Source organism: Schistocerca piceifrons, chromosome X (genome assembly GCF_021461385.2).
Source record: "Schistocerca piceifrons isolate TAMUIC-IGC-003096 chromosome X, iqSchPice1.1, whole genome shotgun sequence".
Lineage (NCBI taxonomy): Eukaryota > Metazoa > Arthropoda > Insecta > Orthoptera > Acrididae > Schistocerca > Schistocerca piceifrons.
In genome coordinates this window covers 303258387-303276257 of record NC_060149.1, presented here as the reverse complement: position 1 = coordinate 303276257, position 17871 = coordinate 303258387, and the positions used below count along the sequence as shown (strand labels likewise).

General features: G+C 39.4%; 1 protein-coding gene across 3 annotated transcripts in view; it reads left to right on the top strand.

Moving 5' to 3' along the window:
• Positions 1–17871, top strand: part of LOC124721553 (GATOR complex protein NPRL2) — a 169039-nt gene that overhangs the window by 80632 nt on the left and 70536 nt on the right. For all 3 annotated transcript variants that reach the window (XM_047246585.1, XM_047246587.1, XM_047246586.1), the window contains 3 exons: positions 5171–5327; positions 7162–7291; positions 10912–11048. In XM_047246585.1, the coding sequence (XP_047102541.1) occupies positions 5171–5327; positions 7162–7291; positions 10912–11048 (424 nt within the window). The remainder of the gene's footprint in view (positions 1–5170; positions 5328–7161; positions 7292–10911; positions 11049–17871) is intronic.

Below are 17871 nucleotides of genomic sequence, written 5' to 3'. Positions count from 1 at the left end.
TTAAAAGTCTGTGACTCTAATAAATAAAAACAAACTACCTACAACACAAAGTATAGTAGTATGTGCTAGGTTAAAAAAGATATTTTTTTATGACACAAGCTCTGGTCATCATGCAAGCTTCAGTTGTACAGGACATATGAATTGTGAAACTGTTGATTGAAAGTTTGATACTTAAGGAACTGTATTAAAAAAATAATAATAATGTAGTGCTCTTCACATAAATAAATGTGTGGATTAGGGGAAAACAATTTTCCTAAGCACTATAACACAGCAATAATTAGCAAAGTAAATGTTACATGTAACACCTAAGCTTTCTGAAGTTACTCCAACTCCTGTTGTATATAGGATGCTCATACCCCATGTCCCATTTTATATACTTACTGAATGTTGGAGAAGTATATCCTGTTACATATATCACAATGTTTCAGGAGTTTCAGGAGTTGTCGATAGCTCACGAAATGCATGAAACAATCTGCAGCCTCTTGATTGTAGAAGGCTAGTCACAGACAATGTGAGCTGATGATATTGGTTGTGTTACCTGTTTCAAGTTAGGAGTGAGTTAGCCTCATTGATCAATAAAGTTGTTCTACCAGTATGGAAGCTTAAAAGAATTGACAAATATGTTCCCATTGATAGAATTGTGGTTACTCACTTTCAGTTTTATAGTTGGGTGTTGTGTATGCATGCAACTTAATGGTTGCACATGTAACTGATTAGCAATAGGTTTTGTATTAGATTGTGGAGCTGATGGTTAGTGAAAGAGAGACACTTGCCTAATACACTTCAGGAGCGAAATGCAAGTATTCTCATTGGCAATCCCCTTTTTCTGTTTTATACCTTTCCTCTGAAAAGTGCTCCTTCATCCCAGGACGCCTCCCAAGTTTATTTCCAATTTAAAAAGAGCTGGAAAAAACATGATGTCTAGGGGGAAATCTCTAACCCTGAAATCATACTGGTAAGCTCCAACCACAACACACAGCATGAAACATGCTCGCATATGAGGGAAAAATGAAACCAGTCAGCTTCAGATGGGCAGGCAAAGCCACATTCCAATGGATTCCAGGTGCCAAGAACATATTCCCATTGTGAGGTTGTCCATGGGGTCAGAATACAAATTAAGTAAAATCCTTGCTTTATTAAAATTCAACTTGAATAATAACTTATCACCACCATTGCCCCTTCAGGTCGGGGAATGGCATGTTAAAAACTCCATGCTGTATAAAGAAGTATTCAGATAACCCAACAAATGGCAAATCTACTTGCCTCAAATTAAATCAAAGGTATATCTATGTTGGCACTTCATTTGTTTCATCCCTGACCAGGGTATGCGCTGTTGTTCCTTTTATACTGCTGCAGTCAGATTTATTTATTCATTCATACGTAAACAAAAGTATTTTATTAAAATATTTTTTTTTTTTTTTGGTTAGGTGTCTAATACTTTTCTCCATGTATTCCTTCTGTATGGGCTATGGAGTTCCATATAATCATTTTCATGGAATTTGGCAGACGTTTTGCTTATTCCAATTTTTATTTCCCCACCTTTCAGTTTATGGTATCCAGACACCTGCCCACATGTTATCCATACATTTTTGTTCCATTGGCAAGCTGTATGTGCTCTTTGATTACATATCTGTCATAATGTGGTTAGTATTTCCATATAAGGTTCCTCATGCTCCAAAAGGTTACACTTTTTTCATATGTTTATCCTGACTCAATCTCTTTCATGCAATTACTGTGGAGTGTTTTTGCCTCCTTCACTTCCATTCAACTGCTGTATTTCAGTTTTTCCATTTTAATTCTCAGTACGTTAAGAATAGCTGTTCTAGATTCCATTTCCCCTCTGAAGTTTCTGGTTGGGTCTGAGAAGGTTATGTAACATTCTTGATTTTTTTTCTCTTGTTGAGGCTGCCTTTTATTATCTTTGTAGTATTTTTGCTGTGGGCTCCAACTATTGTTTTTCGTGCTTCTGTCTGCTAGCCCTTGGCAGAGTTTCCAAACGAAATTTCCATTAGATTCCTCTGATGTCAAGATTCTTTGAAGGACATATTGAAACTGGTGGTGTGGAACATTGATACTGAGGAGTTCTCCCACTTCGTCCCCCTTATTAACATTCTATGATTGATAAGCATAGTAACCTATGGTTCTCTGTTTACTGTAATTTCCTGTAGGAACATTCCTGTCTTCCCAGTTGGTGAGGTTTCTTACCAGTAATTTGATACTTGCAGCTCTCATGACACTAGTTTTAATTAATTTCAAAATCAAATTGTATTGTCTACCTTGTAAAAAGTATAGCATAGACACAATTGTTTCCGAACTTGTCTAATTTGCCCCTTGGCTGTCAAATATGAAAAGGTCTAGAAGTTTCTGCAATACTTTGAAAATGAGTACCCCTGTGTTCTCCTTGCATATCTTTCAGGCAAGCATTCTGTGAGTGTGGCATGGCTTACTTGTATTTTCATTTCCACTGAGATGTGGTTGCCTTTCGTGTTGCTGGGCACTTCGGTAGCAAGTATACTTTCACACCAAAAATCTCCACAGGTGGCAATTGATGACATGGCCTTTCTTGAACTGGGAATTCTACACAGTATTTTGTTGAATGTGAAATTGTGTGTCTGGAGAGAGTAGCTTCCATGTATTCCTTATGCAGCACCAACAGAAGTCCCACACTAGATACACAAGTAAACTTAGTGTTGTTTCCCAAGTGATGATAAAACATTGGGTGTAACTTCTTAACTGCAGAGAGCTAGGTTTTGTAAGGTTGGTCCAGCACAGTTAGTGCAAATAAAAAGTCGGCGACTATTTTTGATGTACTCTGAGATGGAGATCTCGATGAAATAAGGATGGATGAACAGTGGATAAGGCTTATATCAAAATGGATTTCATTACCTCGGTTTTAAAACTACCTTTAAGATCATAAGAGCTAGTGTTCAATAGCAGCAAGGCCATGGGCTTGAGGGTTGTTTGTGTACAGGAAGGTGGTGTCAGCAATTAGAGTAGGGTCAAGGTGATAATGGAAATGGCATGACTGAGAGTGTTTGTATCTTTGATGCGAGAGGCTAGGTTATGGGCAATTGGGTCGAGGTGTTGGTTGACAAGACTGGAAATTCTCTCAGTGGAAGACCAGTTAACAGCTACATTGGGTGACCAGGATTGTTGGGTTTATGGAGTTTGGGAGGCATGTAGAAGGTGGGTGTGCAGGGGGTCATTAGGGTGAGGAGGGAGATAGACTCAGAGGAGAGATTCAGAGATGGGCCTAGATGCCAGCCTGTTTATAGGCCATCTAGAGGAAATCTTCCTACCCTCCGAAAACTCTTGTCTGGTTCTGGTTCATTGATAATATCTTCTTGATCTGAACTCAGGGCCAAACCACCCTATCCTCACTCCTGTTTGCATCACTTGATCCTCCTCAACCCAATGTGCCATCTTCCTAGATGTGTCCTCCACCTATGTGATGGCTCCATCCATAACTCTGTCGCTATTAAGCCCACTGACCACCAACACCATCTGCTGCATATTGGCAGCTACTAAAATGTAGACTTTCACGGCCGGAAATATCATGTCCATTATAATTATCCGGGCTGTTATGCTGTGGTCGGTTGATGAATTCTGTGTCGATTCCCAACGTTTCGTCTCCGACTGCGGGAGACATCTTCAAGGGGGTCCGTAGCTCAGTCAGTAGCGAGCCAGTGGGTGTGTTGGACCTTCCATTGAGCTACGGACCCCCTTGAAGATGTCTCCCGCAGTCGGAGACGAAACGTTGGGAATCGGCACAGAATTCATCAACCGACCACGGCATAACAGCCCGAATAATTATAATGGACATGATATTGGCAGCTGTCACACCTTCCATACCAAATAATTGCTTCTGTATGGCCTGGTGACCTGTGGGCAGCATATCTGCATTGATGAGAATTCCATTAGAATTCCATTGCCCAGTGTGCTGAAGGTCCCTCCCCCCACAAAACATAGTCCACAAACAGATTTCCTGTGCCATATCCTCACACATCGCTAATTCTCCCCCACCCCAGACAGAATCAGTTGCAAATGATCATCACCACATCAGATTGGAGCAACTGAACCATGTCCTCCTTCATGCCCATAAATGAGAGACATCCTACTCATGGTCTTCCCCACACCTCCTAAAGTGGTATTCCATTGCCCACTCAACCTACACAGCACCCTGGTCCATCCCTATGCCACTCCCACACCCAACATCTTCCTGCAGGGATCGTACCCCTGTGGAAGATTTACCAGAAGATCTGGCCGATTCACCTTCCCAACACATCCTATTCCAATCCCGCCATAGACTTATCCTATTCCATCAGAGGAATGGCCATCTGTGAAAGCAGCCATGTCATATACCAACTCTGCTGCAATTTTTGCTCAGCGTTTTATGTGGGCATTACCACCAACCTGCTGTCCACCAGAATGAATGGCCACAGCCGATTTGTAGCGAAGAACAGAATTGACCGCCAAGTGGTACATCTTGCAGCTGAGCACCACATGCTAGAGTTAAGGCTGCTTCACAACCAGTGCCACATGGTCTTTTCCTACAATGTCAGCTTTTCTGAACTACATAGGTAGGAATTATCCTTGCAGCACATTGTTTGCTCCCGCAACGCACCTGGCCTTAAATGCCACTAACCCACTGTCCCCACACCCTTGGCTCAACAATTTCCACTTCATCTGTCCTGTCAGCTGCTACCAATCCCCATGCATCTGAGTGATCTCCATCATGTATTGCACCAACTCACTGGCTCTGGTGCCTGTGTATTGAATGCCTAGCTCATGCACCTGCCACCTCTACCTCCAGCATTTCTATCCCGCACATCTGCTGTCCCCCTTTGAGTTGCTAACTACCTGTTGCCAATCGCTCCTCCTGCCTCCCACCTCTTTATCCCAATACACACCGCAGCCATTGCAATCTCCATCCCAGTCTACCTGCCAAATTGCAAACTTGGACTTGTGTGTCCCGTCAGCACATTATAGGTGCAGGGGAAAGGGGGGGGGGGGGCTGGGTATTGTTGGCTGTAAATTGTAAATAATAATCTTTGGTTCATGTTATGACACTTTCCAACATTATTTTGGGAAAAAGTGGATCATTTGTGAAATAATAACATAAACCATTTACAGAGTTAATGCTGAAATCATATTCTTTTCTGTGTTTTAGCAATACATTTGGATATAAAATAACGGGATTTCCAGTGAGAATAGATGATGCGAAATATGCAAGAAATGCATACTACTTTAATCTCTGTTTTGTGTGTGATGCATGGGCTCGCACTGTGCAGTATGAACCTGTTGTGAAGAAACTTTCTGAATATTTGGTAAGTTATTTCAACTATTGTCACATTACACAACCAAATAAAAAAAAAAGATTCATAATATAAAAATGTAGGCATGTATATATGTCCCACATCTCTTCCTAAAACATGGGACTGATTTCAACCAGAATTGGTACATTTATCCCTTATTGTATGGAAAGAATCAGTATAGGGGTAAGAACCACATACCTACCAAAGGGGTTGGAGTGAAAAAGGAGTTTAGCTTACATGGCACAAATATCCAGACTTTGTTCATCCAGTATTTGAGAATGAGAGCTAATAGTGACTTGGGACAAACTTCATGCATAATTTCAAACTCTTACAAAACTTATCCTCACTGACAACCCCCACTAAATCATTAAAGGAAACAAGTTTGTCTCATTTTTGTTGTTCACACAGTAAAACTGTTGCATCATGCGCGTCCTGTCTGGACACATTTGGTAATAACATTGCCATAGTTCATATTTCCACAATTATTACATGCACATTGGAAAGATGCGCAAATGCCACACTAATCTGTTGCCTTCATGTCAGTGCTAATACAAGGTGGTCAGAAACAGTCGGAAAAGCTTGTTTTTCAGAATAGGTTGTTCTGAAAAGCAATTGTTAAGAAAAAAATTCAGCATATTGCACCATCTCTGAGTTAGTTGGCACTAAAGTTAGATAATCAGGTCGTTGCATGCGCAAATTCAAGTTTGAAGTGAAAATCATTCATTGATGACTACTCTGCTATGGTCGTTATGTTTGCTGTTTTTGTCCCATACATTTTTGAAATTATGTCAAAGAAGGTCAAAAATGTCAATGAATTGTGAAGTCTACTGTGACAGTTATAAAACAAGATTTTGAATTGGAGTTATGTGCTATAAAACATATTACCTCCATTTTTAATCAAAAATATCAAATTTTGAGTTCATATCCTCTATACTTTTCGACAGGCATAACTAGTTGTGTATGATTGTATGTTTTGAAGAAATAGTGTGGAATGAGTGCAAAACATTGATAAGGTCCAACTTCAATTTAGTTTTATGTGAAAAACCGTCAACCCAACTGTATAGACATAACACCACGGATGTGTAATACTGGGATGTTAACAATAGTAGCTTCGTTGATTGAGCATGCATGAGTTTACTGATTTTCTGAGAATGCACTGAGTAATGCTCGTCTGTGTAGATTCCATGTCAGGTCAAATGCCTAGAAGAAATTAAGAGAGTTCAAAGAAGAGCTGTACAATTTATGCTGTACTTATTTAGTAATTACAATCGCATTAGAGAGATGCACAGCAAACACCAGTTGGATATCCTAAAAGAAAGATGTTGTGTAGCACATGGAGAGCATTCTTTAAAATTTTGAGAACTGTTTCACAAAATATTAATTATATTTATTGCATATTGTTCAGAATTTGTGGGGTATGTGGCTAAATGCATAGACAATCATTCTTTGAGAATAACATCCGTAAGTGGTGGTATAGGGAGAGGTAAGTAATATTGGCGCTACATTCTCTTCACTGGCCACCATGCAGTAGTTTGAGGAAATCAAGCATATAACTGTGTTAAATTTCATTAATCCTCTTCATATTGTATATATTTTCTCTGTATTTAATCCTGTGCCTAAGGATAAGAAACTGTTTCCATTTTATTCTGCATTATATGTTAGAGCCCCACTGTAATTAATGGTTAATGATCTTTGCTGATGATGAAAGGCGGTTGCCACCTCTTGATTGCCTTTAAAGCTATAAGCTGACTCCTAACATAGCTAAATGTTTATAGAAGAACCACACAGTTCTGTATTTAAATTTTTGAGCCTACTTTGTTTAATTTGTATCCTTTTCTCTTATCAGTTGACAATGGAAGAAGAAGGATGTTTCCTGTCACAAGTTAGTTCAGAAACTACAAAGCATCATCAGCTTTTTAGTATACTTAAACAGATTCTCAACAATTTAAATGCAACAGGGATGTCTACTGTGAGAGGTAAGGAGATCTGCTGTCTTCACTAGTTTCTGTATACAGTATGACCAAAAAGTCATCCCATATTCATATTTCCTACAAAGTGCTATGGTACTGGCATCCACTGATGTTAGAACAGTTCTCCATCTCTGCAACCAACAGCAAGTCATTGTCAAATAGAGTGTAACACTTTTCTTAAAATGATTTTGTGCATTTTCTCTTGCTGCTCAAACCACAGCACTTTTATAGGATCAACCTTTACATATTCTGTCAGATGTTAAATTTGTGCATGATGACTTGACCACACTACTATTCTAAAATTCCACCTTCAGGAGAAAAAAGGAAACAAATGTGCACTTCGGATTGCATTTTTTGTTAATGTTCCAGTTCACAATAGATGATGATGATGATGATGATGATTATGATTGAAAGAAAGAATTTTGTATTATTCTGTCTCAAAATTATAACCATTATCTCTCTCACTGTGTGTCTCTCTTTTCTTTTCAAAATCTAAGACAGGGTCTTCTAAGCATACATATTTTGATGCCTGTACCACGCAGCATCTTCACTATACTGTGGTGGTTACCTTTACTCTTTTTCACTATTCTCATTATGGATTTGCTCAAGCAGCATGTGCCTGATAGTACAGGACAATTTTAAAGCTGGGTCCTTTGTGCATACACAGTTTGATGCCAATTAGGAGTTTCACGTTGCTTGATTGTTGTGTTTACATCACAGACCACATAATAAAACATTATGAATCTCTGAGCTCTTCAGTCATTCTTCATCCAGCATTGCTCACTCCTTTATGGATAGTCAGATACAGTAAATGATATTTATTTACTAAGCACTTAATTCATTAGAATTAAGCAGGAGAGAGGAAAAGATGAAAGAAAGACATACAAATCCTAAAATAACAGAATTTTAGCTAATTCATGGAAAAGAAAGAGGAACAGTTTATAATACTTAACTACACATTATGTTTTTATGCAAGTTATGACTTACTCAAATGTGATATCAGAAAGAAACATTAATTGATATATTGTTCTTGCAGGCTCTAAACTTGTTGCTGTGGAGTGTGATCAATTTGAGAATCTTCTTTAGATGTTTTTTGAAACATTGTGCTTACCATGAGTAAATAAATTTCATGCAAAATGCAGAGGCTATAAGCATTATGGAAATCCATTACAATTACACTATCTTATACTCCTGTTAAAGAACAAAAGAAGAGTGAAAACTCATTATTACTTTCGTTGTGAGATTAATCATCTCATTTTTGCCAAGTTAGCAGTGTGTGAGAAACTATAATTAGGTGGTTATTTCAGACAATTCAGTGGGTCTAGATATACAAAGCATGCAAGATTTCTGTTGTACGGATGGGTGGTATAAAGTTTAGAGGTGAACAGACTTGTTCATCTTTGGGAACCATTTCAGTGGTAACCAGTCCTTTTTCGGTCCCGTTCATTTTTACTTATTCACCATTCCTTTTTTTATCTAGTTGTATAATCCTGTATAGGTCTACAAAATTCAAAATGGAAGACTAGCAGTATTGTACGAATAACAAGAGTGTTCCTAGTGATCATAGGTAGGGGGGCCAGAAGGGGTGTAGGTCATATGAAATATACATCTACATAAATACTCCACAACCCACCTGATGGCATGTGACAGAGGGTATGTCTGGTACCACCAATTGAACCCCCCAACCCCCCTTTCCCTGTTCCATTTGTAAGTGGCGCAGGGGAAGAATGACTGTCAGTAAGCCTCTGTATTAGCTCCAATTTCCCAAATTTTCTTGTGGTGATTATTTCTCGAGATGTATATGGGAGGAAGTAATTTTAGTTATACAGTGAGTGGCAAAATAGTTCTGGGCACACTTGCTACTAGCCAACGTCCATTATATGTTCCGCCCTACTTTGAACTGATACATTCGTCTTTGTTACAAGACGTGACAGGAGATTAATTTTTAAAAATCAGTTTTTTCTAGGGGCGGATGGGTAAACTCATTCCACTCCCCTACCAGAGAAACCCATTGAGATTGATTTTTAAAAATCAGTTTTCTCTAGGGGCGGATGGGTAAACTCATTCCACTCCCCTACCAGAGAAACCAATTGCAGATTCTGCACCAAAAAGTACTTAAGATTTTATCAAACTGAGAAACCCATAAAGCAAGCAACTTGGGTATGTTAGGGCTCAGTTGTCTCCACATTAAGAAAAGTGTATTTTCTGGAGTTAACTGGTTATGAAAAAGAGATAAAATAATTTGAAATAGTTGCCATATGAAAACTCCGAATACATTAGTTTAATGTCTGTAGCAGAAGTCTGTCTTACATGCAGCAAAATTTTCTATTACACACAACAAAATAACTGTGAAGTTTCAATTGCTTATTACTGCTCAAGCACAATTTTTCCTATGGAATGTTGATCGAATAAATGAGTTGCCATGCTCCTTTTAAAAAAAAATCCATAAAACACAGAGTGTAAGTTGATCCTTTGACAAGAAGTACAGTACCCATAAAGAACAAAGCTTATTCACTACAGTGCAGGATGTTTTGACCTGTACTTGCAGACATGCTCAAGGATTCCTCCCTCCTATGGTATGACCATTTTGACATACACTTGTTGCACAAAGAAAACATGGAGGAGGATGACAAATATCTATTCAGTGGTGAGCAAGGATTATTAAACTGAGTAGGCAGTATCCTGCTAAAGTTAGCCCTCTAAATGTCTGTCAAATATCAAGATGTGGTGGTGATATGAAAAGCCTTCTCCCAGTACTACAAAATGTATCATTAAAATACTTGGTTGACACTACATGATGGTGTAATTTGGCCAAACTGATATGGAATGTGTTCGATTTTGGCTGCAGAAATTGCATGGAGAGGCCTTAATGTGCACAGAAACTGGATTTGAGATGTCCTCAAGGAGGCTCACATTGTAAAACTTTCCCATTGACTTTGTAACAAATTTATTTTTAACCATTTCACATGACTTTCAGCTCTGAGAAAGCTCTCTGTGTATGCAAACTACAAAGTTTTATTATGAAACTTCCTGGCAGATTAAAACTGTGTGCCCGACCGAGACTTGAACTCGGGACCTTTGCCTTTCGCGGGCAAGTGCTCTACCATGTGAGCTACCGAAGCACGACTCACACCTGGTACTCACAGCTTTACTTCTGCCAGTATCTCGTCTCCTACCTTCCAAACTTTACAGAAGCTCTCCCAGGAGAGCGCACACTCCGCTGCAGAGTGAAAATCTCATTCTGGAAGTTTTATTATCTTTTGCATTCCTTCCTTGACAAGTCCACATTCATGATTGGCTTCAAGTAAAGACCATCTCCATTAAAGCCATTCCTTGTAAGACATTGAGGTTTTCAAATCAACCTTCAAATCATAAGATTTTTTGTATGTAAATATGAATAATGTTAATATGGACTATTCTTGCACATTTCATAATCGCACCATATTTATTTTGTAAATTGCTTTATGCTTGGAAGTAGATCAGCTCTTTCATAATAGGATTCCTATGGTTCTTAATAAAGTCAATTAATGGTCACGTGTAATTTAGCTTCTTATGTAGTTTAATCGTACATATACTCATTTCTTGATGTATCAGAATAAGGAAATGTCGGTCCTTGTGTTTTCCAGAGGGAGAAATGACGATGTTCCTCAAGGTTGTCAGAGCTGCTACTGATCCTCCACCAGTTATGGATCATCATGTACCAATTTTTACGACAGAGAAAGGTGTTTTTCAAGAGGAACAGTGGGATTTGACAACTCAGCAGGTAACCATATATGCTTGTAACATTTGCGTATTTCAGAAATATTTTGCTGTTTGTAGATTCCATTCTGCAACAGCTGTATTTTATTTTCTCTGATGGAGTTCAAGGCTGACTATATGTGAATACTGGGACAGTTTCTATTTAACCCTTTGAGTCCCATTTTCACAAAATTAAACTTCATCATAGTAAGTACCGATTATAAGATGAAACTGGCAAAAGGTAAACAATCCGTTGTTTTCAGGAGGTGGTTTCACTTTGGAACCACTGGGGCATAGAGTTTTCAACCATCCATAATTTCATGTGGTATATTTGAAAGCAGTTTAGCATTTTTCCTAGACAGACTCCCACATCTTGAAGCTTCCATGAACTCATAATGCCTGAAACAAATTATAGTCCTAAATAACAAACAAAAATGGGCCTAAAATTTAATAAATTTTGTATCACAACTACATACTGTCCTGTTGATTTCATTTTGGTAATACTTATAAGAGCAGTCATACAAACTCAAATTTACATTACACCAGCTTAGATATACTTATTACAAACCTGCCAACATTTGTGGTTTATTTGTAAAATTTACAGAAATTGCAGCTGTTTATGGATGGACGGTGTCATTTTATGACTTTGTGGACAAAAATTTTAAACATTAATATTCTATAATTAGCCCACTTCCATACAATCGATTGTTTGCGTGGTTTGAAGGCAAGTCTACGATTGTCAATAACTCATTCTTTAATGTGATTGGTACTTTTAACCGTGTGATGTTTGTGTCATCATTGGAATTGAATTTAAAGTCAGAATTCTTCCTTGTGAATCTTACATGCCGACAGGCATTTTGTTCTGCTCCATCCACTTGTGATTTAACCCATATACTTTGACCACATATGGACTAATTACATTCATTCCACGTGTGTGTGTTATTTTCACCATGTGCATATTCTTTGTCCACAAGGTTGGCATCGTGTTCAGTTAATGGTTTAAGACTGTGTGCTTTGACATGTTTCATTGAAGTGTTTGACTGCCTTGAGTGTTTATGTTATAACTTTATGTGACATTTAGTGATCCAGGTTCCTTTCAATGTTTCAGTACGTATTGAGGCATTTGTTCTTGGAAATTTTGATATGCTGTATTCCTATTGTAGGGTTCATGAATAAATCCAACAAGAAACAGTATTTCCAGACATTTAAAGAATCCTTTTCTGTTAGTTTTCTGTGCATACTGAAATCAAGAAGGGCAGAAAAATTTTCCTTGTGCACAATATGTGGGTGTAATAATAGTATTGCACATGATGTAAGAAATGATTACTTAAATCATGTGAAGTGTGGTAAACACATAAGTTATGTTACATTGAAGGAAGATAACAAGAAAATCATCACCTTTTTTGCCAAGTCTGGAAATGTTGACAGTAACATAATTGGGGTCGAATGTCTGTTTACTTCCTTTTTGGTGGAGCACAATGTGCCCTTAGGAGTGTCTGATCATGCTGGTGCTTTATTTAAGATGATGTTTCCCACACCAGAATCTTGCAAAGAAATATAGATGTGCTCACACGAAAATGACATGCAATGTAAATAAAATGGCAAAAAATGCATCATCTGTAGTTGTTAAATGCGTTCAGAATGAGCCATTTTCTTTGGCCACAAATGGAAAAAAATCATGTGAACACCATTTTGTATCCTGTTTTTGTTACATTCTGTGATATTTCGTGGGAAAAAGTAGTGAACACTGTGCTATCCATACCAGCATTCGACGGGGACTCGACAGGGTGAAACATAGGTAACCTGATGTTATCACAGCTGAATTCTCATAGCATATCAATTGAAAACTGTGTGACTTTCTGCACTGACAATGCTTCTGTTATGATAAGACACAAAAATGGGGTTTGTGCAGTTCTGAAGGAAGTTCAACCAGATATTGCCATTGTAGTTTACATTATCCACCTGATTAATCTAGCAGCTGACAAATGTGCTAGAAGATTATCACTGAAAGTGGATGAGATCCTTGTCGATATTTTTTATATCTTACAGAAGAGCGTCAAAAGAAGAAGAAGAAGAAGAAGAAGAACACCACCAGCAATTTCAGAACTTGTAAAATAAAGAGAGAAAGAAAATTCTGAAGCATGTATGTACTAGGTGCCTATCTTTAGACAGATTTTTGGATAGACTACTGAACCAGTGGGATCTGCTTCCTTCTTTCTTCAAGGAGGAAGTAATATTATGTATCCAAAACATTTCCACAAGCTTGACATCTTTCAGAATACCTAGAGTTGAACAAAGTGGATCCAAAGAGTATCAGAAGAAGAGAACACATGCCCCTAAGAGAAAAGCATATTCTTCCAAATGTGACAGACCCATCCTAAAAAGTAAAACATATGCTACAACACACAAGAAAAAATTGTTTATGTTCCTGTCCTCTTACTTGAACAAGGCCTTTTGCACTTTTCTTCATGTGACTATTCCTGTTTTTGATAAATTGAATATTGCCATTCAGACTTCTTCCCCACAAGTTCACATTTTATTATAACACCTAATGGATTTGCTAAAGCAGCTGTTCACCAAGTTTGTTGAGCCCAAAATTGTCAAAAACTGCTCATTGCTTGAAGTCGAGTACAACTTAATTCATGATGAAGAGTTAGTTATTGGCATTCAGACTTCGAACATAGTGAATGATCTCCAGGATACAGATGAAGCCCTTTCCTTTTCATCAGTGAGAAACTACTTTCGTACTGCCTGTTACTACATCATCAACAAGTTTCCACTCAAGAATGATGTGTTAAAGCATGCTCAAGTTGCTAGGTTAGACAAAAATTGAAGATGCACAGTTTTCTTCCATTCATTTTTTCGTGGAAAAGTTTCCTATCATGTTATGCAAGGAAGAGAATGAAACTACAGATGAGGTGGTGAATGAGCTTCGGATGCAGTCCATGGAGATGACACTTTGGCTGCAAATCAAGATGCTGTGAATGATTCCAGCTGGGCACAAATATCAAGAATTAGTGGAGCCGATGGACTTCTTAAGTATAGCTGAATTTCTAGAGTAATGCTCTCCATTCTCATCATACTCCATAGCAATGCGGAATGTGAACATGTTTTCAGCCTTGTGAAGAAAAATAGAACAGAGTTCAGATCATCCATGTTCAGTGAGTCTCTGCTCCCTGTTATGACAAAACATTTTCTCAAGACTTTTTGCAGGAAGCTAAAAAGACCACAACTGTTACTTTAAAGACGAACTAGAATGTGATTTGCATTGTATATTATATTATTTCTTGCATGTGTTTCATTAAACAAGTTTTATTGTGTAAAGCCTTTGTCAGTTATTGCATATCTGCTTAATTTATCGAGGAAGTCCTTTTATGTATGCTCCAAACAAGTATTCGCCACTCCTGCTGCTGTTTAACATGGCTTTCTTCTTATTTGTTATGTTCATCTACAAATCATTGGTCTATGATGTAACTGGGCATGATTTCATTGAGGTATCCTGTTTAAAGCATGAATTATTGTATTTTCTAGTCCAGAAGTATTTTTATTTTCGTCAAGCCAGGGTATGTCAAAAATTGTTAGATTTCTTTGTCACGTGTGAGTTTCACTGATAACCCTTTTCAAAAGTTGGCTGGTATGTACTTATTTTCACTATCAATGCTCTCCTCAGTATGTATGTCAGAATCTCCTATTATCATGTATCTTTTTAAAACTGACGATGAGACCAGTCAATGATACTTCTGTTTCTATATGTGTGCTTGGACTGATTACCATATCTGCAAAAAAGAACTACTTCTGCTTGTTGTGTATTGGATGGAAGATCATTTACATTATCAGAAACAATAATGGACCTAAGGTTGAGCCTTGGGGAACCCATTTGTGATTTCTTCCCCCGTCAGAATAACATCCCCAGACTACACTCCTGGAAATGGAAAAAAGAACACATTGACACCGGTGTGTCAGACCCACCATACTTGCTCCAGACACTGCGAGAGGGCTGTACAAGCAATGATCACACGCACGGCACAGCGGACACACCAGGAACCGCGGTGTTGGCCGTCGAATGGCACTAGCTGCGCAGCATTTGTGCACCGCCGCCGTCAGTGTCAGCCAGTTTGCCGTGGCATACGGAGCTCCATCGCAGTCTTTAACACTGGTAGCATGCCGCGACAGCGTGGACGTGAACCGTATGTGCAGTTGACGGACTTTGAGCGAGGGCGTATAGTGGGCATGCGGGAGGCCGGGTGGACGTACCGCCGAATTGCTCAACACGTGGGGCGTGAGGTCTCCACAGTACATCGATGTTGTCGCCAGTGGTCGGCGGAAGGTGCACGTGCCCGTCGACCTGGGACCGGACCGCAGCGACGCACGGATGCACGCCAAGACCGTAGGATCCTACGCAGTGCCGTAGGGGACCGCACCGCCACTTCCCAGCAAATTAGGGACACTGTTGCTCCTGGAGTATTGGCGAGGACCATTCGCAACCGTCTCCATGAAGCTGGGCTACGGTCCCGCACACCGTTAGGCCATCTTCCGCTCACGCCCCAACATCGTGCAGCCCGCCTCCAGTGGTGTCGCGACAGGCGTGAATGGAGGGACGAATGGAGACGTGTCGTCTTCAGCGATGAGAGTCGCTTCTGCCTTGGTGCCAATGATGGTCGTATGCATGTTTGGCGCCGTGCAGGTGAGCACCACAATCAGGACTGCATACGACCGAGGCACACAGGGCCAACACCCGGCATCATGGTGTTGGGAGCGATCTCCTACACTGGCCGTACACCACTGGTGATCGTCGAGGGGACACTGAATAGTGCACGGTACATCCAAACCGTCATCGAACCCATCGTTCTACCATTCCTAGGCCGGCAAGGGAACTTGCTGTTCCAACAGGACAATGCACGTCCGCATGTATCCTGTGCCACCCAACGTGCTCTAAAAGGTGTAAGTCAACTACCCTGGTCAGCAAGATCTCCGGATCTGTCCCCCATTGAGCATGTTTGGGACTGGATGAAGCGTCGTCTCACGCGGTCTGCACGTCCAGCACGAACGCTGGTCCAACTGAGGCGCCAGGTGGAAATGGCATGGCAAGCCGTTCCACAGGACTACATCCAGCATCTCTACGATCGTCTCCATGGGAGAATAGCAGCCTGCATTGCTGCGAAAGGTGGATATACACTGTACTAGTGCCGACATTGTGCATGCTCTGTTGCCTGTGTCTATGTGCCTGTGGTTCTGTCAGTGTGATCATGTGATGTATCTGACCCCAGGAATGTGTCAATAAAGTTTCCCCTTCCTGGGACAATGAATTCACAGTGTTCTTATTTCAATTTCCAGGAGTGTATATTGGTTGAATTACTAAGTACGGCTTTCTGCAGTTTTTTGTTAGATATGACATTATCCATTGGTTGGCTATACCATCAATCCTATAAAATTTCAATTTATCAAAGAATACTGTGATTCACACAGTCAGATGTCTTACACAGGACACAGAAAAAAAAACTGTGCCATTTTATTATTTAATGCTTGTAAAATCTGTCAAGTGAATTTTTAAGTAGCATTCTCAGTAGAGCAACCCTTCTAACACCTGAACTGTGATTAGCTAATAATACTATTGGTGCTAAGGTGAGATTCTATTCTAGAATACGAGATGCGACAATAAAGTAATGAGACTGATGTGAAAAAAAAAAATGTTGCTTACCATTTTAGTCAAGTTTAGTGTTGTCTCTTTCAAAGTAGTTCCCTTCTGATTGCACACACTTTTTCCAGTGCTTCTGCCGTTGATGGTAACATATCTGGAACTCAACTTCTGTAATATCCTCCAAGACCCTCGTCACAGCTTTTTGGACATCTTGTGTTGTTTGAAAATGGTGTCCCTTGACCGCCGTTTTGACTCTTGTAAATAGAAAAGTCACAATGAGCGATATCTGGTGAATAAGGTGGCTATTGTAGTACTGAAATTTGTTTTGAGGTTAAAAATTGCTGTACTGACAGAGCAGTATTGAATGGTGCATTGTAGTGATTCAGAATCGTACCAAGATCTTTAGTTATAATTAGATGAACCGTTTCTCGATTGATGTTCAGTTCTTCTGCAATCATTTTCACGGATAATCTTCAGTCAGATCCTACAAGTCCATGCACCCTGGCCAAGTTGACATCCATCCGTGAGGTTGATGTTCGTCCACTGCGGTCTTCATCTTCAACATTCGTTCTACCTTCACTAAACATTTTATGCCAACGAAAAACATGAGCTCTTGACATAACCTTCTCTCCAAAAGACATCTGAAGCTTACTGTAAGTTGTCGTCACGTTTTCACCCAATTTACCGCAAAAAGAAATGGCATACTGTTGTGCAGTATTATGCGGTTCCATTTCCGTGACGAGAGACACAAACAGATGTTAACTTATTACAGCACAACTCACAACTGAGCTGTTGCATCAGTGTGCCGCTTGGACTAGAAGCAGCTTATAGGCCAAGGTCAAAGATATTGTGCCTACGCAAGCCTGCAGGGTTGCCACATCTTGCAAAGAGAATCAGTCTCATTACTTTATTGTCGCACCTCGTACATCACCTTCTCAAAATTTTGGAAAATGTCAGCAGTGAAACAGGTCAGTAGTTATTGACAGCTCTCTTATCACCATTCTTAAAGAGGTTTTTAACAATTGCATATTTCAGTCTCTCTGGAAAAATGCCTTGAGTTAGTAATGCATTAAATATTTGAAATAAGACTGGGCTTATTAAGTGCAAACAAATCTTTAGTTCTCTGTTGGAAACACCATCGAAACCAAGTGACCTTTTATTTTTGAGAGATTGTGTAATTTTTCTTAATTTCAGAAGAAGTTGCTGATAC